Raw genomic sequence first — 23,279 nt, 5'->3', positions numbered from 1 at the left:
TGTCTGTGGTCAGGGAGGGAGGAGGTTGGAGTGTCTGTGGTCAGGGAGGGAGGGAGGGAGGTTGGAGTGTCTGTGGTCAGTGATGGAGGGAGGTTGGAGTGTCTGTGGTCAGGGAGGGAGGGAGGTTGGAGTGTCAGCGGTCAGGGAGGGAGGGAGGTTGGAGTGTCTGTGATCAGGGAGGGAGGGGGGAGGTTGGAGTGTCTGTGGTCAGGGAGGGGAGGTTGGAGTGTCTGTGGTCAGGAGGGAGGGAGGGAGGTTGGAGTGTCTGGTCAGGGAGGGAGGGAGGTTGAGTGTCTGTGGTCAGGGAGGGAGGGAGGGAGGTTGGAGTGTCTGTGGTCAGGGAGGGAGGGAGGTTGGAGTGTCTGTGGTCAGGGAGGGAGGTTTGGAGTGTCTGTGGTCAGGGAGGGAGGGAGGTTGGAGTGTCTGTGATCAGGGAGGGAGGGAGGGAGGTTGGAGTGTCTGTGGTCAGGGAGGGAGGTTGGAGTGTCTGTGGTCAGGGAGGGAGGTTGGAGTGTCTGTGGTCAGGGAGGGAGGTTGGAGTGTCTGTGGTCAGGGAGGGAGGGAGGGAGGTTGGAGTGTCTGTGGTCAGGGAGGGAGGGAGGTTGGAGTGTCTGTGGTCAGGGAGGGAGGGAGGTTGGAGTGTCTGTGGTCAGGAGGGAGGGTTGGAGTGTCTGTGGTCAGGGAGGGAGGGAGGTTGGAGTGTCTGTGGTCAGGGAGGGAGGTTGGAGTGTCTGTGGTCAGGGAGGGAGGGAGGGAGGTTGGAGTGTCTGTGGTCAGGAGGGAGGGAGGTTGGAGTGTCTGTGGTCAGGGAGGGAGGTTGGAGTGTCTGTGGTCAGGGAGGGAGGGAGGTTGGAGTGTCTGTGGTCAGGGACGGAGGGAGGGAGGTTGGAGTGTCCTGTGGTCAGGGAGGGAGGGAGGGAGGTTGGAGTGTCTGTGGTCAGGGACGGAGGGAGGGGAGGTCTGGAGTGTCTGTGGTCAGGGAGGGAGGGAGGGAGGTTGGAAGTGTCTGTGGTCAGGGAGGGAGGGAGGGAGGTTGGAGTGTCTGTGGTCAGGGAGGGAGGGAGTTGGAGTGTCTGTGGTCAGGGATGGAGGTTGGAGTGTCTGTGGTCAGGGATGGAGGTTGGAGTGTCTGTGGTCAGGGAGGGAGGAGGTTGGAGTGTCTGTGGTCAGGGAGGGAGGGAGGTTGGAGTGTCTGTGGTCAGGGAGGGAGGTTGGAGTGTCTGTGGTCAGGGAGGGAGGGAGGTTGGAGTGTCTGTGGTCAGGGAGGGAGGTTGGAGTGTCTGTGGTCAGGGAGGGAGGGAGGTTGGAGTGTCTGTGGTCAGGGAGGGAGGGAAGTTGGAGTGTCCGTGGTAAGGGAGGGAGGTTGGAGTGTCTGTGGTCAGGGAGGGAGGTTGGAGTGTCTGTGGTCAGGGAGGGAGGGAGGGAGGTTGGAGTGTCTGTGGTCAGGGACGGAGGGAGGGAGGTTGGAGTGTCTGTGGTCAGGGAGCGAGGAGGGAGGTTGGAGTGTCTGTGGTCAGGGAGGGAGGTTGGAGTGTCTGTGGTCAGGGAGCGAGGGAGGGAGGTTGGAGTGTCTGTGGTCAGGGAGGGAGGGAGGTTGGAGTGTCTGTGGTCAGGGAGGGAGGGAGGGAGGTTGGAGTGTCTGTGGTCAGGGATGGAGGGAGGGAGGTTGGAGTGTCTGTGGTCAGGGAGGGAGGGAGGTTGGAGTGTCTGTAGTCAGGGAGGGAGGTTGGAGTGTCTGTGGTCAGGGAGGGAGGGAGGTTGGAGTGTCTGTGGTTAGGGAGGGAGGGAGGGAGGTTGGAGTGTCTGTGGTCAGGGAGGAGGGAGGTTGGAGTGTCTGTGGGGAGGGAGGGAGGGGAGGTTGGAGTGTCCGGTGGTCAGGGAGGGAGGGAGGGAGGTTGGAGTGGTCTGTGGTCAGGGAGCGAGGGAGGGAGGTTGGAGTGTCTGTGGTCAGGGAGGGAGGGAGGTTGGAGTGTCTCTGGGGAGGGAGGGAGGGAGGTTGGTGTGTCTGTGGTCAGGGAGGGAGGTTGGAGTGTCTGTGGTCAGGGAGGGAGGGAGGTTGGAGTGTCTGTGGGGAGGGAGGGGAGGTTGGAGTGTCTGTGGTCAGGGAGGGAGGGAGGGAGGTTGGAGTGTCTGTGGGGAGGGAGGGAGGGAGGGAGGTTGGAGTGTCTGTGGTCAGGGAGGGAGGTTGGAGTGTCTGTGGTCAGGGAGGGAGGGAGGTTGGAGTGTCTGTGGTCAGGGAGGGAGGGAGGTTGGAGTGTCTGTGGTCAGGGAGGGAGGGAGGTTGGAGTGTCTGTGGTCAGGGAGCGAGGGATGTTGGAGTGTCTGTGGTCAGGGAGGGAGGGAGGTTGGGAGTGTCTCTGGGGAGGGAGGGAGGGAGGTTGGAGGTGTCTGTGGTCAGGGAGGGAGGGAGGTTGGAGTGTCTGTGGTCAGGGAGGGAGGTTGGAGTGTCTGTGGTCAGGGAGGGAGGGAGGTTGGAGTGTCTGTGGGTCAGGGAGGGAGGTTGGAGTGTCTGTGGTCAGGGAGGGAGGTTGGAGTGTCTGTGGTCAGGGAGGGAGGTTGGAGTGTCTGTGGTCAGGGAGGGAGGTTGGAGTGTCTGTGGTCAGGGAGGGAGGGGAGGAGGTTGGAGTGTCTGTGGTCAGGGAGGGAGGTTGGAGTGTCTGTGGTCAGGGAGGGAGGGAGGGAGGTTGGAGTGTCTGTGGTCAGGGATGGAGGGAGGTTGGTGTGTCTGTGGTCAGGGAGGGAGGTTGGTGTGTCTGTGGTCAGGGAGGGAGGGCGGTTGGAGTGTCTGTGGTCAGGGAGGGAGGGAGGTTGGAGTGTCTGTGGTCAGGGAGGGATGGAGGTTGGAGTGTCTGTGGTCAGGGAGGGAGGGAGGTTGGAGTGTCCTGTGGTCAGGGAGGGAGGGAGGGAGGTTGGAGTGTCTGTGGTCAGGGAGGGAGGGAGGTTGGAGTGTCTGTGGTCAGGGAGGGAGGGAGGGAGGTTGGAGTGTCTGTGGTCAGTGATGGAGGGAGGTTGGAGTGTCTGTGGTCAGGGAGGGAGGGAGGTTGGAGTGTCTGTGGTCAGGGAGGGATGGAGGGAGGTTGGAGTGTCTGTGGTCAGGGAGGGAGGGAGGTTGGAGTGTCTGTGATCAGGGAGGGAGGGAGGGAGGTTGGAGTGTCTGTGGTCAGGGAGGGAGGGAGGGAGGTTGGAGTGTCTGTGGTCAGGGAGGGAGGGAGGGAGGTTGGAGTGTCTGTGGTCAGGGATGGAGGGAGGGAGGTTGGAGTGTCTGTGGTCAGGGAGGGAGGTTGGAGTGTCTGTGGTCAGGAGGGAGGTTGGAGTGTCTGTGGTCAGGGAGGGAGGGAGGTTGGAGTGTCTGTGGGTCAGGGATGGAGGGAGGGAGGTTGGAGTGTCTGTGGTCAGGGAGGGAGGGAGGTTTGGAGTGTCTGTGGTCAGGGAGGGAGGTTGGAGTGTCTGTGGTCAGGGAGGGAGGGAGGTTGGAGTGTCTGTGGGTCAGGGAGGGAGGTTGGAGTGTCTGTGGTCAGGGAGGGAGGGAGGTTGGAGTGTCTGTGGTCAGGGAGGGAGGGAGGTTGGAGTGTCTGTGGTCAGGGAGGGAGGTTGGAGTGTCTGTGGTCAGGGAGGAGGGAGGTTGGAGTGTCTGTGGTCAGGGAGGGGAGGTTGGAGTGTCTGTGGTCAGGGAGGGAGGGAGGGAGGTTGGAGTGTCTGTGGTCAGGGAGGGAGAGTGGTTGAGTGTCTGTGGTCAGGGAGGGAGGAAGTTGGAGTGTCTGTGGTCAGGAGGGAGGTTGGAGTGTCTGTGGTCAGGGAGGGAGGTTGGAGTGTCTGTGGTCAGGGAGGGAGGGAGGTTGGAGTGTCTGTGGTCAGGGAGGGAGGTTGGAGTGTCTGTGGTCAGGGAGGGAGGGAGGTTGGATTGTCTGTGGTCAGGGAGGGAGGTTGGAGTGTCTGTGGTCAGGGAGCGAGGGAGGGAGGTTGGAGTGTCTGTGGTCAGGGAGGGAGGGAGGTTGGAGTGTCTGTGGTCAGGGAGGGAGGGAGGGAGGTTGGAGTGTCTGTGGTCAGGGAGGGAGGGAGGTTGGAGTGTCTGTAGTCAGGGAGGGAGGGGAGGTTGGAGTGTCTGTGGTCAGGGAGGGAGGTTGCTGTGTCCTGTGGTCAGGGAGGGAGGGAGGTTGGAGTGTCTGTGGTCAGGGATGGAGGGCGGTTGGAGTGTCTGTGGTCAGGGAGGGAGGTTGGAGTGTCTGTGGTCAGGATGGAGGGCGGTTGGAGTGTCTGTGGTCAGGGAGGGAGGGAGGGAGGTTGGAGTGTCTGTGGTCAGGGAGGGAGGGAGGGAGCGTTGGAGTGTCTGTGGGGGGGAGGGAGGTTGGAGTGTCTGTGGGGAGGGAGGGTGGTTGGAGTGTCTGTGGGGAGGGAGGGAGGGGAGGTTGGAGTGTCTGGTCAGGGATGGAGGTCGGAGTGTCTGTGGTCAGGGATGGAGGGAGGTTGGAGTGTCCGTGGTCAGGGGGGAGGTTGGAGTGTCTGTGGTCAGGGATGGAGGGCGGTTGGAGTGTCTGTGGTCAGGGAGGGAGGTTGGTGTGTCTGTGGGTCAGGGATGGAGGGAGGTTGGAGTGTCCGTGGTCAGGGAGGGAGGTTGGAGTGTCTGTGGTCAGGGAGGGAGGTTGGTGTGTCTGTGGTCAGGGATGGAGGGAGGTTGGAGTGTCCGTGGTCAGGGATGGAGGGAGGTTGGAGTGTCTGTGGTCAGGGAGGGAGGGAGGTTGGAGTGTCTGTGGTCAGGGAGGGAGGGAGGTTGGAGTGTCTGTGGTCAGGGAGGGAGGTTGGAGTGGTCTGTGGTCAGGGAGGGAGGTTGGAGTGTCTGTGGTCAGGGAGGGAGGGAGGGAGGTTGGAGTGTCTGTGGTCAGGGAGGGAGGGAGGTTGGAGTGTCTGTGGTCAGGGAGGGAGGTTGGAGTGTCTGTGGTCAGGGAGGGAGGGAGGTTGGAGTGTCTGTGGTCAGGGAGGGAGGGAGGTTGGAGTGTCTGTGGTCAGGGAGGGAGGGAGGGAGGTTGGAGGTGTCTGTGGTCAGGGAGGGAGGGAGGTTGGAGTGTCTGTGGTCAGGGAGGGAGGGAGGGAGGTTGGAGTGTCTGTGGTCAGTGATGGAGGGAGGTTGGAGTGTCTGTGGTCAGGGAGGGAGGGAGGTTGGAGTGTCTGTGGTCAGGGAGGGATGGAGGGAGGTTGGAGTGTCTGTGGTCAGGGAGGGAGGGAGGTTGGAGTGGTCTGTGATCAGGGAGGGAGGGAGGGAGGTTGGAGTGTCTGTGGTCAGGGAGGGAGGGAGGAGGTTGGAGTGTCTGTGGTCAGGGAGGGAGGGAGGGAGGTTGGAGTGTCTGTGGTCAGGGATGGAGGGAGGGGAGGTTGGAGTGTCTGTGGTCAGGGAGGGAGGTTGGAGTGTCTGTGGTCAGGGAGGGAGGTTGGAGTGTCTGTGGTCAGGGAGGGAGGGAGGTTGGAGTGTCTGTGGTCAGGGATGGAGGGAGGGAGGTTGGAGTGTCTGTGGTCAGGGAGGGAGGGAGGTTGGAGTGTCTGTGGTCAGGGAGGGAGGTTGGAGTGTCTGTGGTCAGGGAGGGAGGGAGGTTGGAGTGTCTGTGGTCAGGGAGGGAGGTTGGAGTGTCTGTGGTCCAGGGAGGGAGGGAGGTTGGAGTGTCTGTGGTCAGGGAGGGAGGGAGGTTGGAGTGTCTGTGGTCAGGGAGGGAGGTTGGAGTGTCTGTGGTCAGGGAGGGAGGGAGGTTGGAGTGTCTGTGGTCAGGGAGGGAGGTTGGAGTGTCTGTGGTCAGGGAGGGAGGGAGGGAGGTTGGAGTGTCTGGTGGTCAGGGAGGGAGAGTGGTTGGAGTGTCTGTGGTCAGGGAGGGAGGGAAGTTGGAGTGTCTGTGGTCAGGGAGGGGAGGGAGGTTGGAGTGTCTGTGGTCAGGGAGGGAGGGAGGTTGGAGTGTCTGTGGTCAGGGAGGGAGGTTGGAGTGTCTGTGGTCAGGGAGGGAGGTTGGAGTGTCTGTGGTCAGGGAGGGAGGGAGGTTGGAGTGTCTGTGGTCAGGGAGGGAGGTTGGAGTGTCTGTGGTCAGGGAGGGAGGGAGGTTGGATTGTCTGTGGTCAGGGAGGGAGGTTGGAGTGTCTGTGGTCAGGGAGCGAGGGAGGGAGGTTGGAGTGTCTGTGGTCAGGGAGGGAGGGAGGTTGGAGTGTCCTGTGGTCAGGGAGGGAGGGAGGGAGGTTGGAGTGTCTGTGGTCAGGGAGGGAGGGAGGTTGGAGTGTCTGTAGTCAGGGAGGGAGGGAGGTTGGAGTGTCTGTGGTCAGGAGGGGAGGTTGCTGTGTCTGTGGTCAGGGAGGGAGGGAGGGTTGGAGTGTCTGTGGTCAAGGGATGGAGGGCGGTTGGAGTGTCTGTGGTCAGGGAGGGAGGTTGGAGTGTCTGTGGTCAGGGATGGAGGGCGGTTGGAGTGTCTGTGGTCAGGGAGGGAGGGAGGGAGGTTGGAGTGTCTGTGGTCAGGGAGGGAGGGAGGGAGGTTGGAGTGTCTGTGGGGAGGGAGGGAGGTTGGAGTGTCTGTGGGGAGGGAGGGTGGTTGGAGTGTCTGTGGGGGAGGGAGGGAGGGAGGTTGGAGTGTCTGGTCAGGGATGGAGGTCGGAGTGTCTGTGGTCAGGGATGGAGGGAGGTTGGAGTGTCCGTGGTCAGGGGGGAGGTTGGAGTGTCTGTGGTCAGGGATGGAGGGCGGTTGGAGTGTCTGTGGTCAGGGAGGGAGGTTGGTGTGTCTCAGTGGTCAGGGATGGAGGGAGGTTGGAGTGTCCGTGGTCAGGGATGGAGGGAGGTTGGAGTGTCTGTGGTCAGGGAGGGAGGGAGGTTGGAGTGTCTGTGGTCAGGGAGGGAGGGAGGTTGGAGTGTCTGTGGTCAGGGAGGGAGGTTGGAGTGTCTGTGGTCAGGGAGGGAGGTTGGAGTGTCTGTGGTCAGGGAGGGGAGGGAGGGAGGTTTGGAGTGTCTGTGGTCAGGGAGGGAGGGAGGTTGGAGTGTCTGTGGTCAGGGAGGGAGGTTGGAGTGTCTGTGGTCAGGGAGGGAGGGAGGTTGGAGTGTCTGTGGTCAGGGAGGGAGGGAGGTTGGAGTGTCTGTGGTCAGGGAGGGAGGGGGAGGGAGGTTGGAGTGTCTGTGGTCAGGGAGGGAGGGAGGTTGGAGTGTCTGTGGGGAGGGAGGGAGGTTGGAGTGTCTGTGGTCAGGGATGGAGGGAGGTTGGAGTGTCTGGTCAGGGAGGGAGGTTGGTGTGTCTGTGGTCAGGGAGGGAGGTTGGTGTGTCTGTGGGGAGGGAGGGAGGGAGGTTTGGAGTGTCTGTGGTCAGGGAGGGAGGTTGGAGTGTCTGTGGTCCAGGGAGGGAGGTTGGAGTGTCTGTGGTCAGGGAGGGAGGGAGGTTGGAGTGTCTGTGGTCAGGGAGGGAGGTTGGAGTGTCTGTGGTCAGGGATGGAGGGAGGTTGGAGTGTCTGGTCAGGAGGGAGGTTGGTGTGTCTGTGGTCAGGGAGGGAGGTTGGTGTGTCTGTGGGGAGGGAGGGAGGGAGGTTGGAGTGTCTGTGGTCAGGGAGGGGAGGTTGGAGTGTCTGTGGTCAGGAGGGAGGGAGGGAGGTTGGAGTGTCTGTGGTCAGGGATGGAGGGAGGTTGGAGTGTCTGTGGTCAGGGGAGGGAGGGAGGGAGGTTGGAGTGTCTGTGGTCAGGGAGGGAGGGAGGTTGGAGTGTCTGTGGTCAGGGAGGGAGGTTGGAGTGTCTGTGGTCAGGGAGGGAGGTTGGAGTGTCTGTGGTCAGGGAGGGAGGTTGGAGTGTCTGTGGTCAGGGGAGGGAGGGAGGTTGGAGTGTCTGTGGTCAGGGATGGAGGGAGGGAGGTTGGAGTGTCTGTGGTCAGGGAGGAGGGAGGTTTGGAGTGTCTGTGGTCAGGGAGGGAGGTTGGAGTGTCTGTGGTCAGGGAGGGAGGGAGGTTGGAGTGTCTGTGGTCAGGGAGGGAGGGAGGTTGGAGTGTCTGTGGTCAGGGAGGGAGGTTGGAGTGTCTGTGGTCAGGGAGGGAGGGAGGTTGGAGTGTCTGTGGGAGAGGGAGGGAGGGAGGTTGGAAGTGTCTGTGGTCAGGGAGGGAGGTTGGAGTGTCTGTGGTCAGGGATGGAGGTTGGAGTGTCTGTGGTCAGGGAGGGAGGTTGGAGTGTCTGTGGTCAGGGAGGGAGGTTGGAGTGTCTGTGGTCAGGGAGGGAGGTTGGAGGTGTCTGTGGTCAGGGAGGGAGGTTGGAGTGTCTGTGGTCAGGGGGGAGGTTGGAGTGTCCTGTGGTCAGGGAGGGAGGGTGGTTGGAGTGTCTGTGGTCAGGGAGGGAGGGAGGTTGGAGTGTCTGTGGTCAGGGAGGGAGGGTGGTTGGAGTGTCTGTGGGGAGGGATGGAGGGAGGGAGGTTGGAGTGTCTGTGGTCAGGGAGGGAGGGAGGTTGGAGTGTCTGTGGTCAGGGATGGAGGAGGGAGGGAGGTTGGAATGTCTGTGGTCAGGGAGGGAGGGAGGTTGGAGTGTCTGTGGTCAGGGAGGGAGGGAGGGAGGTTGGAATGTCTGTGGTCAGGGAGGTTGGAGTGTCTGTGGTCAGGGAGGGAGGTTGAGTGTCTGTGGTCAGGGAGGGAGGGAGGGAAGGAGTGCGGAGCGTCTGGAACCGCATGATGAGTATTTCCCAGAAAGCATTTGATAAGGTGCTACATAATAGGTTATTGCACAGGTTGGGAACTCATGCTGCTGGATAGCTGTATTAGTGCGGATTGAGGATTGGTTAGCACACTGAAGGCATTTGGGATTACTGAATCTTTGCCAGGTTGCCAGATGTAACTTGTTGAATGGCACATGAGATAAGGCCCAGGACCTGAGGTATTTACAAACCGAAAGTAAGGACTGCAGATGTTGGTCATCAGAGTCGAGGCTGTGGTGCTGGAAAAGTACAGCAGGTCAAGCAGGATCCAAGGAGCAGGTGAAATGACGTCGAAGGGCTTTTGCCCGAAACATCAATTTTCCTGCTCCTCAGATGCTGCCTGACCTGTTGAGTTATTTACCATCTGTATTAATGATTTGAAAGGGGGACAAAGTGTAATATACAAATTTGTTGAAGATTCAAAAATAGGTGCTAGTATAGAGTGGTGAGCACATGAGGAATCTGCAAGGGATATGATCAGTGCATAGCCAAAAACCTGGCAGTTTGTGTTCACTGCAGGAAAGTATGAGATTACTCCCATCAGCAGGAAGAGCTGAAAGACAAACTATTGTTTGTACAGGGAGAGATTTCAAAAACTGCAATCCAGTGGGAACTGGGTGATAGTATACATGAAACACAAAAGATTAACATGCAGTTGCAGTGAGTAATGAAGAAGGCAAATTGGAATTTGGTTTTAATTGCTGGGGAGCTGCAGTTTATAAATTGAAAAGTCTTTTTCCTACTGCACAGTATTGGTGAGGCTGCACTTGTGGACTCGATACAGTTGTGGCCTCTGTTTCTAAAAAAGATGTCCTGACATTAGAGATTGTTTAAAAGAGGTTCACAAGGCTGATTTCTGGCTTCAAAGGGACTGACTTCAAGAACAGGTTTGGGCTTTACTCACTGTGTTTCGAAGATTGAGGGGTGATCACATTCAAACGTGCAAGATTCTGAGTGGAAGCTACCAAGAGTTTCCCCAGCAATGTTAATTCTTGGTCCAGATAGCCAGCATTGCCAGTTTTTGAGTGTTTTGAAATTCTGAGGCGGCTTGACCAAGTAAATGCAGAGAGAGGTTGTTTCCCCTTGTGGGAATGATTGAACCCGAGGGCACACTCACCTCTCAATAGCCTGAGTAGTTTCCTTATGCCATCCTCCCCACTTATTTTTGTGTCGTCTGCAAACTTGACAACAGTGTACAGGTGTTCATCGTTTCTCAATGTTATTCCTTCTTTAAATCACAGGGCTGCCTGCGCTGGACCCTGTCTCTCGCTGCAGTTTCAGTTCTGATGGTCTGACCCACAGCACGTCGATCCCAGCAGGCTCTGACCAAGGGCCGGACACTCCAGTTCGTATTGAGTTGTCACCAGGAGCTGTGCGGGAAGTTGTCGTAGACCCAGCCGACAGCTCCTTGTATCCTCCCACCAGCAGGCGGCTGGACTTCTCCAACCAACACCCAGCACTCACGATGCAGGTCCCAGAGGAATCAGTCAGGAGGGAAAGCCTGACCAGCCTTCAGCAGAAAGCACCATCGAGCCTGAGCTCCGAGTCTGTCTCCAGAAGGGTCGAGCGGCTTTTAAGTGAATTCGAAAGTGCCCGTGATTCTGTGGTCCATGATCCTGTGCCATTCTGTCCATCTCTCTCTGGAGGGGAGGTGCCTGCTCTATCTCCGATGGAAGCTGTTGTACAAATGACAAGGGAAGGGGTGGAACCCTTCCCACCTCCCATCGAAAGCAGGCCGCTCCCTCGCCTACACTACAACTACCCTTCCTGGCACGAGGACCATTCCATTGGGTTGAAGACCCTCAGGGAGATCCGTGAGCTACTGAGTGAAACAGCAGTGTCTGTGACCAGCCAGCAAGGCACCTTGTCTCCAGAGGTCCCTGCAGAGAGGCTGGCCTCCAGTGACGACCAGGCAGTGACCTTGGTGACTGTCGGTGGCAGTGAGTTCCTATCTCAGTGGGCAGCCATGATCCCACAGACCATAAACCTACTGGGAGGGGGACCTGAGACAGGACTGAGCCAAGTCCCTGAGCCACCTGCCAGCAGCATCACTGAGCTGCTGCCAGACAGAGGAGAGGCTGAGGAATCCTCCAGGAGACCAGCTGTAACTGCAGGCAGAGAGAGGTGGACACAGCCACCTTCCACCAGCCAGGCAGGCAGGGCTGAACCTGAAGGGTGTAGCAAGGTGACTGCAGGCACTGTGCCTTCAGAGGAGGGCTCTCGAAACTCCCTGAGTCCCGACACCCTGACTGGCTGTGGACAGGCAGCACCATCAACCGCTCCCCAACTCCCCAGCCAGCACAAAGACGACAGGACAGGAAGGGGCCAAGAGGAGAACAACACCACTGATTCATTGGCTGCACGGATAGCTAACCTCCTCCAACACCAGGGAGATACAACACGAGACAGTCATTTCACCAGAGCAACAAACGAAGAAAAGGACCAAGCGCAAGGTGAGAGAATCTGCAAGCAGCTTCCGAGCTCCTTCTATCCACTGCCTGCTTTCTTATCATTAACAGTGAGAACGCTATGCTCAGAAGGTTTGATGGGCACAGTGTCGAGGGAGCTTTACTCTCTATCTAACCCCATGCTGTCCAAGGCCTGGGACTGGTTGGTGGGGATAGTGCAGATGATGCTTTGCTTGTTTTTCTTGCCCCGTGCTGTGTGTGTCCTGGGAGTATTTGATATTGATACTGTTAAGGGACACTTACTTTCATTTTAAAAAGAAAGAGGTATCCTTCTTCTGCATCTCACCACATGCTGTCCTGTCTTGTCCTGGGAGTGTTTGATGAGGACAGTGTTGAGGGAGGTTTAATTTCAGTTCAAAAGAGTAGAGGGAGTTTTAATCTGGACCTAATCCCATGCGGTACCTATCCTGGGAGTGGTTGGGCACAGTATTGAGAGTGCTTTACTTTCATTTGATGAGAGTAGACGGAACTTTACTCTGCATCTAACTACAGTAGATTGACCCTATGTTAACCCCTTCTGTTTGACCATAAAATACAGGAGCAAAATTAGGCCATTTAGCCCATCGAGTCAGTTCACCAATTCCATCCTGGCTGATATATTTCTCAACTCCATTCTCCTGCCTTCTCCCCAGAACCCTTGATCCCCTGACTAATCAAGAACTTATCTATCTCTGTCTTAAATACACTCAGTAACTTGGCTTCCACAGCCCTCAGTGACAATGAGTTCCACAGATTAACAACCTCCTTATCTCTGTTTTAAAGGATCGTCCCTTCACTCTGAGGCTATGCCCTCGGGTCCTCGTCTCTCCCACTAGTGGAAACGTCATCTCCACACCCATTCTATCCAGGCCTCTCCCTATTCTTTCAGTCAAATCCCTCTTTCCCCCCCCCCCCCCCAATTCTTCTAAACTCAATTAAGTATAGATGCAGAGTCCTCAACTGCTCTTCATATGACAAGTCCTCCATCCCTAGAATCATTCTTGTAAACCTCATCTGGATCCCCTCCAACACCAGTATGTCCTTCCTTAGATATGGGGCTCATAATATTCCAAATGGTACAGGGTAGCTTTATTCTATATCTAACCCTGTGTTGTCCCTGTTCTGAAGGTGTTTGATGGGAACAGTGTAGAGGTAGCTTTACTCTGTGTCTCCCCCTGTTCTGTCCCTGTCCTGGGAGTGTTTAATGGCGATAGTATAGAGGGAGAAAGTGAGGACTGCAGATGCTGGAGATCAGAATCGAAAAGTGTGGCGCTGGAAAAGCACGGCAGGTCAGGCAGCATCCAAGGAGCAGGAGAGTACAAGCTCTTCATCAGGAATATTTGGGGGAGTGGTTGGCAAGGGGGTGCTGAAAGATAAATGGGATGGGTGTGGGGCTCGGGGGGGGGGGGGGGGGGGGGGGAGGGGGGGAAGGTAGCTAGCAATGTGATAGATTGATGAAGGTGGGGGGTGATGGTGATAGGTCAGGGAGGAGGGTGGAGCGGATCGGTGGGAAGGAAGACGGATAAGTCATGAGGGCGGTGCTGAGTTGGAGGGTTGGTGGGGGGAGGGGAAATGAGGAAACTGGTGAAATTGACATTGATCCCATGTAATTGGAAGGTCCCTAGGCAGGAGATGAGGTGTTCTTCCTCCCAGCGTTGAGTGGCTAGGATTTGGCGGTGGAGGAGGCCTCGGACTTGGATAGCCTTGGCAGAGTGGGAAGAGGAGTTGAAGTGTTTGGCCACAGGCTGGTGGGGTTATCTGGCAGAGATTTTCCTGCATCTTCAAACTCCTCATCCACTGTGTCCATTGCTCTCGATGTGGTCTCCTCTGCATTGGGAAAACAGGACACCAACTTGCGGAATGTTTCGTAGATCCTCTCTGGGGCACACACCCTAAACAACCCCACTGTCCTGTGGCCAAACACTTCAACTCCCCCTTCCACTCTTCCAAGGACACGTAAGTCCTGGGCCTTCTCCACCACCAAATCTTAGCCACCTGATGCCTGGAGGAAGAACACCTCATCTTCCGCCTTGGGACCCTCCAACAACACGGAATTAATGTCCACTTGACCAGTTTTCTCATCTCCCCATCCCCAACCTTATCCCAGATCCAACCCTCCAGCTCGGTATTGTCCTCTTGAACTGTCCTACTTGTCCATTCTCCTTCCCACGTATTCTCTCCACCCTCCACTCTGACCTGTCACCATCCCCCTCTACCTTCATCTACCTACTGCATTCATAGTTGCCTTCCCCCCCAGCCCCACCCTCCGACCCTTTTATCTCTCAGCCCCTTTGCCTTCCAGCCCACCCCCCCACCCCCAACATTCCTGTTGAAGACCTTATGCTCAAAACGTTGACCCTCCTGCTCCTTGGATGCTGCCTGACCATCTGTGCTTTTGCAGTGCCATGCTCTTTGACAGTATACAGGGAGCTTTACTCTGTATCTAACCCCGAGCTGTCCCTGTCCTGGGAGTGTTTGATGGGGACAGTGTAGAGGGAGCTTTACTCTGTATCTAACTCCATGCTGAAGAAGGGCTTATGCCTGAAACGCTGATTCTCCTGCTCCTCGGATGCTGCCTGGCCTGCTGTGTTTTTCCAGCACCACATTTTTTCAAATCTAACCCCATGCTATCCCTGTCCTGGGAGTGTTTGATGGGGACCATGTAAAGGTTTGTTTGAAAAAGTGATATTTAAAGATTATGGTGAGTGAGTCGAGTATCGAATCAGACAAGGTGACAGCGCGGGTGAGAAAACTGATTGTCCGTGGTCATTTACTGTACTCGAACATTCGCAGTTCCCAACAGGAAAATGTGTTGCTCACCATCAGTGCGTGACAACTAAAAGATAGAGCAGTGAAATAAATGAAGTCTTTCAGCCATATAGTCTTGCAGTAACACAAACAGTTCAATACTGTGCTGTAGCCACAATGTTCCCAGTCTCTGGGTGGGAGGGGACTTGGTACTGAGAGCCACAGTGAGCAGAGCCTCACCACTTGTCTTTATAAGCAGATTGGGAGCAAAAGAAGCTGTTAGTGCAACCACCTGACCCACTCTCCATCCTGGATGAAGAGGACAGGAGGAAGATTGAAGAAATCAAAGCAGAATTACTACAAGCATCTAAGAATCTCATCCATTCTGAGGTAGGAATGAGAAAGCAACAACAGGCAAGAATAGTCAGGGGAATGCAAGACTCTGGGCGTGTTGGGGAGGGCTGGTAGAGCAGAAAGAACACCATAATAGAACACTGTTTTAATGGTTCTTGTGGTTTTGATGTTTGATACTTTCTGCTGGAAATGATAGAAAGAGTAATTTTCGATGAGCTGGAAAAAAAGATAGTCCTTTAAATGTATTCCTGGACTAATCAACATTCTGACCAAAACTGTCCATATCTGAGCTAGTTGTCTCTGTAGGTGCCTGTGTGGGAGCAAACTGAATCATCTGCTGCTGGCTGATGTTTTAATGCTCACTCTACCCTCTGTTTTCCAACTTCAGTCATAAATATTAAATGAAGAAATGAGTGGAGGGGGCTGAGTTTTCTGTTTGTGTTATTGCTGACCCACTTGAAGCTCTGAATTCAATCATTATGAGCAGTGTGTTTAGGTGCCCATTAGTCAACAGAAAGCAACAAGTCTGGACCTGACCAGCACTCTCAGAGCTAGCCAATGAAATACAAACATAATTGGATAGAGACAAAAGCTAACGACTGTGTTTACCATCAACAAGAACCACTGTTGCAGTTTATTGCATGGAGGGTAGGTACAATTTCTGCTGCTGTGGTCCTGGATACTTAATTCTGTTTCCACTCCGTTTATCACACGTCATTTTCATATCCTCGGTTCAGTTTGCTCCCACTCTAATCTATAATTCTACAGGGTATGGTAGAAATAGTTTGTTTCAACTGTTCAGTCGACTCAAATTCATGAGTTTATAACACGTGATATCTCATGTTCAGTCTAAACTTTGTGCTACCTGCTCTTGTTGACCGTTTAATTCTCTCCATGGCCTTATTTCTCTCTATTGTGTTCTTTCTGCCTTCCCCAACGCGCCCAGAGTCCTGCATTCCCCTGACTATTCTTGTCTGTCGTCTCTTTTTCCCACCCTAAGGAGTTGTGCTGTCAGTCATCTTGACCTCCTGCTTTGTAGTTGTTTTGTGAAACTCCTTTGCTGCTCCATCTCCCAATCTCTTTATTGCCCATCACTCAAGCTGCTTAGACTGAGCAGTAAATGCCAGCCTTGCTGAGAGGGCTCATGTCCCAGGACTGCATATAACAAAATCTGTCTTTAATTCAACTTGTGGCCATCCCCACTAAGTTTTCCTCCTTTGCCACTCACTTTCCCTTGACAGCTTGGTGGAATATTTTTTGGAAATTCTTCGGACCTAATTTGATGCAGGTACACCTTTCCAGTGTGACTTGCCATCACCTCCTGCTCAGTCTGTAATCTGTGCTAACCATTCCTTTATTAGACTATAAGAGCTGAGATTTCCTCATGTTAGTCAGCCAGGGGCACTTTGGATGAACCCTGAATGTCTCCAGAGTGTTGAAAAGCAAAAAACATCATGTACAAACTTGGCTTGGCACTTGTTCAATTTAGAGATAGTGAGGACTGCAGATTCTGCAGAGTGGAAAGTGTGGTGCTGGAAAAGCACAGCAGGTCAGCAGCATCTGAGGAGCAGGAGAGTCGACGTTTCAGGCAGAAGCCCTTCATCAGGAATGTTCAATTTATACATGAAGACATACATACATGCTGTCACACAGACACTCATGCATACACAAGCAATAGCACGAACACCTGCGCACATGCACACAAACATGCAGAAATGGATGCATTTTTGTGTATAGCTGTCCACATGTGGATATGTATCCATATGCATTTGTACGAATACAGAAATATACATGTGCACGCAACAATACAGACGGACAAACACATGCTTGCAAGCGGACATTTATCATGTTAGATAAAAAATTTATACATCCACATACGTCTACACAAATTGACACAGGTGTATTCACAGTTGCATATGTACATTAACCTGTGTACGTGAGCGTGTACATGCACATAAGTATATGACTCTCTCATACAGTGTTCCAGCAGTGCCACTGTTGTAGCTAGCTTAGGGCCGTTGGAACTAAGTCTAAACACCTCTCACCTTCAAATCAGCTGAAATGAGTGATTGAGCACCAATCAATCACTGAAGCAGGTACTTTCCTCTCCACTCTTCAATTCAGGCCACTATGTTGTGTGAATAAGGCTGGGGTTATGAAAATGGCTCTTTATACTCAGCTACATTCACAAGCATGAGCTTCTCCATCGCAGGCCTGGATTGCTTCAGCAGCAGCTGTGAAGGTGTAAGTTGCTCAGCTTTCTAACTTGTTATTTGTCCAATGTGTAAATGCTCTATTGCTCATTTGTTACAATCCCGATAGTCGGCTGTGCAAATACATGGGATGTGATGTATTGAATGTGCGTGTGTGTCTCACTTTGACTCTCCTCTTTCCTTGGTGATGCATGCTTTGAGTTTGAACTGACCAGCATGGAGTGGAGGTTGGTTTTTCACACACCCTTGTGCAGTAAATCCAATTAGGATAGGTACCACTTTTTATTATTAGATTAGATTCTCTATAGTATGGAAACAGGTCCTTCAGCCCAACAATCCACACCGACCCTCCGAAGAGTAACGCACCCAGACCCGTTCCCCGACCCTATATTTACCCCTGACTAATGCACCTAACACTGTGAGCAATTTAGCATGGCCAATTTACCTGACCTGCACATCTTTGGACTGTGGGAGGAAACCGGAGCACCTGGAGGAAACCCACGCAGACACGGGGAGAATGTGCAAACTCCACACAGACAGTTGCGCTGTGAGGCAGCAGTGCTAACCACTGAGCCACCTGTGCCCGTGTGGAGGAATGCGGAAGGATCACTAACCCAGGTGCACACTTATCCAAGGCACAGGCATGAGTTTGACTTCAGAAAGAGTGTTTAAAAAGAGTGATTATCACTACAAGATAAAGCTGAAGATACCTGCAGGAACATTTATGATTGACTTCTTTGATGCAATGTTCAACATGACACATTCTTGCTGTTCACACTACATTGAACATGTGGACCACATTCTAGTGATGCATGTAATAAGGACTATGCAAGGGTTGTTGTGAAAACCTCTCTTTTAGGGAAAGTAATCTTCCATGTGACCCCAGCCACTCAGTCATGTAGTTGACTGAATTGGTCTGGCAACTCTCTCAGTTCAAGGGCAATTAGGTATGAACAACAACTGCCAGCCTCACTGATGCCACCCATGTCCCATGAAAGAATAAAAAGTCAAGTCATAGAACATAGAACATTACAGCGCAGTACAGGCCCTTCGGCCCTCGATGTTGCGCCGATCAAAGCCCACCTAACCTACACTAACCCACTATCCTCCATATACCTATCCAATGCCCGCTTAAATACCCATAAAGAGGGAGAGTCCACTACTGCTACTGGCAGGGCATTCCATGAACTTACGACTTGCTGAGTGAAGAACCTACCGCTAACATCAGTCCTATATCTACCCCCCCTTAATTTAAAGCTATGCCCCCTTGTAATAGCTGACTCCATACGTGGAAAAAGGTTCTCACTGTCAACCCTATCTAACCCCCTAATCATCTTGTACACCTCTATCAAGTCACCCCTAAACCTTCTTTTCTCCAATGAAAACAACCCCAAGTGCCTCAGCCTTTCCTCATAGGATCTTCCTACCATACCAGGCAACATCCTGGTAAACTTCCTCTGCACCCGTTCCAGTGCCTCCACATCCTTCCTATAGTATGGCGACCAAAACTGCACACAATATTCCAGATGCGGCCGCACCAGAGTCTTATACAACTGCAGCATGACCTCAGGACTCCGGAACTCAATTCCTCTACCAATAAAAGCCAGTATGCCATATGCCTTCTTCACTGCACTATTTACCTGGGTGGCAACTTTCAGAGATCTGTGTACATGGACACCAAGATCCCTCTGCTCTTCCACACTACCAAGTATCCGACCATTAGCCCAGTACCCCATCTTTTTATTATTCTTACCAAAGTGAATCACCTCACACTTAGCTACATTGAACTCCATTTGCCACCTTTCTGCCCAGCTCTGCAGCTTCTCTATATCCCGCTGTAACCTTCCACATCCTTCCTCACTGTCTACAACTCCTCCGACTTTCGTATCATCTGCAAACTTGCTCACCCAACCTTCTCACCCTTCCTCCAGGTCATTTATAAAAATGACAAACAGCAATGGTCCCAAAACAGATCCTTGCGGAACACCGCTAGTGACGGCACTCCAAGATGAACCTTTGCCATCAACTACTACCCTCTGTCTTCTTCCAGCCAGCCAATTCCTAATCCAAACCTCCAACTCACCCTCAATGCCATATCTCTGTATTTTCTGCAGTAGCCTACCATGGGGGACCTTATCAAAGGCCTTACTAAAATCCATATATACCACATCTACCGCTTTCCCCTCATCTACCTCCTTAGTCACCTTCTGAAAGAATTCAATAAGGTTTGTGAGGCACGACCTGCCCTTCACAAAACCATGCTGACTATCCTTGATCACATTATTCTTATCCAGATGTGCATAAATCCTATCCCTTACAATTCTCTCTAAGACTTTGCCCACAACAGAACTGAGACTCACTGGCCTATAGTTACTAGGATTATCCCTACTCCCCTTCTTGAACAAGGGAACCACGTTTGCTAGCCTCCAGTCCTCTGGCACTACTCCTGTCGACAAAGAGGACACAAAAATCAAGGCCAATGGCTCTGCAATCTCTTCCCTTGCTTCCCAGAGAATCCTAGGATAAATGCCATCAGGCCCAGGGGACTTATCTATTTTCACCCTTGCCAGAATTTCCAACACCTCTTCTCTACATATCTCAAAGCCATCCATTCTACTTATTCGTGCCTCAGTATTCATATCGACAACAATGTCCTGTTCCTGAGTGAATACTGACAAAAAGTATTCATTCAGTGCCTCCCCAATCTCTTCAGCCTCCACACGCAACTTCCCATTACTATCCTTGATTGGACCTATTCCTACCCTAGTCATTCTTTTATTCCTAACATACCTATAGAAAGCCTTAGGGTTTTCCCTAATCCTACTAACTAAGGACCTTTCATGTCCCCTCCTTGCTGCTCTTAGCTCTCTCTTCAGGTCCTTCCGGGATACCTTATAACTCTCAATCGCCCCAATTGAACCTTCACGCCTCATCTTTACAAAGGCCGCCCTCTTCCATTTAACAAGGGATTCCAATTCCTTATTAAACCACGGCTCCCTCACACGACCCTTTCCTCCCTGCCTGATAGGTACGTACTTATCAAGGACACTCAATAGTTGCTCCTTGAACAAGTTCCACATATCAATTACGCTCTTGCCTTGGAATCTACTTTTCCAATCCACACATCCTAAGTCATGCCTCAACGCATCATACTTTCCCTGCCCCCAGCTATAACTCTTGCCCTGTAGTACACACTTATCCCTCTCCATCACGAGAGTAAAAATCACCGAATTGTGGTCATTGTCCCCAAAGTGCTCACCTACCTCTAGTTCTAATACCTGGCCTGGTTCGTTACCCAGAACCAAATCCAGTATGGCCTCACCTCTTGTTGGCTTATCTACATATTGTGTCAGGAAACTCTCCTGCACACATTGCACAAACACTGACCCATCTAACGAACTTGAGCTATAGCTTTCCCAATCAATATCAGGAAAGTTAAAGTCTCCCATAACAATCACCCTATTACTGTCACTCTTCTCCTGAATCATCTTCACAATCCTTTCTTCAACGATTCTAGGACTATTAGGAGGCCTGTAAAAGACTCCTAACAGGGTGACCTCACCTATTCCTAACCTCAACCCAAACTACCTCAGATGGCAAATCTCCGTCCATCTTCCTTTCCACCGCTGTAATACTATCTTTGACAAGCAAAGCCACACCCCCCCCTCTTTTACCCCCACCTCTGACCCTACTAAAACATTTAAACCCTGGAACCTGCAACAGCCAATCCTGTCCCTGATCTAGCCATGTCTCCGTAATAGCCACAACATCGAAGTCCCAGGTACCAACCCACGCTGCAAGTTCACCTACCTTATTTCGTATACTTCTGGCATTAAAGTATACACACTTCAAGCCACTCTTCTGTTTACAGGCACCCTCCTTTAAGATTGATGCCATATTCCTAACCTCCCTACACTCCAGGTCCTGCACCCTAAAGCTACAGTCTGGGTTCCCATGCCCCTGCAGAGTTAGTTTAAACCCCCCCCAAGAGCACTAGCAAACGTCCCCCCAAGTCAAATGGTACAAGTTCAGTGTGACTACAAGTTCAGTGTGACTACAAGAACAGAGAGAACGAGTGTTTGTGCACAAGCATTTCAAAGCTGCAGGACAGCTGAACAAAGTAAACAAGATCTGCGGATTCAAAAATACAGCAGAGCAGAAAAGCCAGGAAGTTATACTGAACCTGTACAAAACAAAATTTGATGATGAATTTGATTCATTTATTATCATGTGTACTTTGTAACAAAATACAGTGTAAAGTTTGACAGCATACTTCTGAAATGATAACTTTGGAGAGAGAGTGACCAGAATAATTCAAGGAATGAAGGATTACAGTAAGTCAGAGACGAGGAAGGTGTAAGTAGCTCCTGTTGGTATTAGGGCTACATTTGACAGAGTATGGCGTGAAGCAGCTCAGGCAAAATTGGAGTCAGTGGGAATTAGAATCATAAGTAACACAAAGGTCTAGGTTGGACAAAGTCAGAAGTCCCGTGACACCAGGTTATAGTCCAACAGGTTTATTAAAAATCACAAGCTTTCCAAGTGCTGCCCTTCAGGTGAAGTGGCAAGGGAGCAGTGCTCCAAAAGCTTGTGATTTCAAATAAACCTGTTGGACTATAACCTGATGTCGTATGACTTGTCCCCTCCTGTGAGTAATTAATATCAGTGTTGCTGAGCTAGGAGCAGGAGAAACTAATCTTGGCTTTAACCATCTAGTGGTGGCCCACTTGTTAACATTGTGAATCAGAGAGCTGCACCAGGCTTTTAACCTGGCTGTATATCATCACTTTGTCTTAATCAGAGGTGATTTCATTTAATCTACAGAAATACTTCAAGGAATTTATAGGGTAGCTGCAAGTAAGCTGTTTCCCCATGGTGGGGAGTCTAGAATCAGCAGGCACAATTTATAAATGAGAGAGATGCTATTTAGGTCTCAGATGAGAAGTTATTGTATTCAGAGGCTCACACTTTGAGTATGTTTAAGGTAGAGATTGATAGATTGCTACTGGCATGCAGGATTATGGATGAGGATTAAGACATTGACACTTTTGAAATGGTGGGGCAGGCTAGATGGTCTGAATGGATTAGTGGTGCTGGAAGCGCACAGCAGTTCAGGCAGCATCCAAGGAGCTTCGAAGCTCCTTGGATGCTGCCTGAACTGCTGCGCTCTTCCAGCACCACTAATCCAGAATTTGGTTTCCAGCATCTGCAGTCATTGTTTTTACCTAGATGGGCTGAATGGCCTCCTCCTGTTTCTTTATTTCTGTGTTCTGCTGGCAGTTGTAGTCTAAGTTGATAGAGTTTCCTGACTGAGCTCGCAGAAATCAGCAGAGCAATGTCTGTGTGAGCAGAAAGCATGACAGACGAATCATGTAACCTTCAAATTACAGAATGGCTACAAAACATAAGACCATTCAGCTTGTGTGCAGCTCCCTCCATGTGCTGCTCAGCTAGCCCCACTCTTTTCAACCCCCCCCCCCCCCAACAACCTCCCTGGAAACATTTGCTGCTCAGATAGTGAAACCGTCATTAAAGCTGCTTCCACTAGCCTGTCAGGAAATGCCTTCCAGCCTCAAACTAAAGCTAAAACTGAAGCACTGCTGAGTAAACAGTTGAAATAACCTTTGTGTTTTTGACAGGATGGATGTTCAGTAAATGGTGAGGATTTCTCTCTGCTGTCTGATCACACATCGTCTGGAGATACTGGTCCAGAGGTCGAGCTGCCCACTGTCCCACCTGCAGAGTTCCGATCTGTCAACGTAGCGCAATCCCAGATCTCCAGCCAGCTCCGAAAGCTTTCTGACAATCAGTTTGACACCACTGTACAACTGAGGACGCCCCTGCGCAGAGACATGGAGGAACAACTGAAGGCAATGTCTCTGGACTGCCCTGTGGTTGACTGTGTGGAGTCTCCTCAATCCCAGCCAATGAAGCCCATCATTGCTATCACCTTCTCCTCCAGAAGGAAGACCCCTCCCCCCAACTCCCAGCTCAGCTCTCCCCTCCCAAAGCTTCGAGTTATTGGAAAACAAGCAGCCACTGAACCATCTGACGAAGACTCTCCCAGCTTGGCCAGGCCATCAAGAGATCCCGTCAGCCCCTCCCTGCGGTCTGGCCCTAAGCTTGGTGAGCTATACCAGCAAAGTGACTCAGAGCAAAGGAAGCCCCATCTTGGTGAGAGCAGTGTTGTTGAGCAGTCCCCTGTAGAGTCTGGTGAAGTGTCCAGCCCTGGCACTCTGGCAGTGCGGAAGCCTGTATGCACCTTCTTAGATCCCTGCAGCTCCTCTCCCATCAGGACCGTGCTTTCACATGTCCGGGTAACCCTGTCTCCTAAGTTGCCTGCTTCCTCTGGGCCTCTTCCCAGTGATGACCCTGCGCCACCCCTGAATCTCCATCCCTGTCCAGAGGACCCACCTGCAACAGGGGACAAGCCACTGTCTGCTCTTTCTCCAGCCAACTGCGATGCTTCCAACAGGTCCTGTCCCAATGCCTGGCAACCAGATGCCTATGGGCCACCATACCCACCTCTGCCCATGCCCGTCCCACCATTTTACCCCACCTTCTTGCCCTTGTTTGACTGCACCTCTGAGAGCAGGCCAGAACTGAGGATTCAGACTGCGCAGGATAGCAACAAGGTGGATGTGTCTACTCAAACGATTGTACCGTCACCATCAGAGGTGCCAGTTAATGCTGCGCCAAGCAGCAAGACTGGGGAGCAGGAGGTATTGGCACAAGCCCAGCCATTACAGCCGGAGCTTGGATCACCGATGACTGTCAGCACCACCAGCCACACACTGGTTACTCCAGGAACGGGTGAGTGCCCATAGTTTTAAACAGAACGAT

General features: G+C 52.7%; 1 protein-coding gene across 2 annotated transcripts in view; it reads left to right on the top strand.

Annotated features, from left to right (window-relative positions):
• The window catches only part of alms1 (ALMS1 centrosome and basal body associated protein), a 55,917-nt gene that overhangs the window by 6,945 nt on the left and 25,693 nt on the right, over positions 1-23,279 (top strand). The window contains exons 3-5 of one of the 2 annotated variants that reach the window (XM_072578908.1): positions 9,916-11,127; positions 14,129-14,259; positions 22,076-23,249. In XM_072578908.1, the coding sequence (XP_072435009.1) occupies positions 9,916-11,127; positions 14,129-14,259; positions 22,076-23,249 (2,517 nt within the window). Of the gene's footprint in view, positions 1-9,915; positions 11,128-14,125; positions 14,260-22,075; positions 23,250-23,279 lie in introns of both variants that reach the window. The other variant, XM_072578898.1, reaches the window with a different exon arrangement.

Source organism: Chiloscyllium punctatum, chromosome 1 (genome assembly GCF_047496795.1).
Source record: "Chiloscyllium punctatum isolate Juve2018m chromosome 1, sChiPun1.3, whole genome shotgun sequence".
In the NCBI taxonomy this organism is placed as follows: Eukaryota; Metazoa; Chordata; class Chondrichthyes; order Orectolobiformes; family Hemiscylliidae; genus Chiloscyllium; species Chiloscyllium punctatum.
Note: the sequence above shows the minus strand (reverse complement) of the source record. Positions and strands in the feature narration are given on the sequence as shown.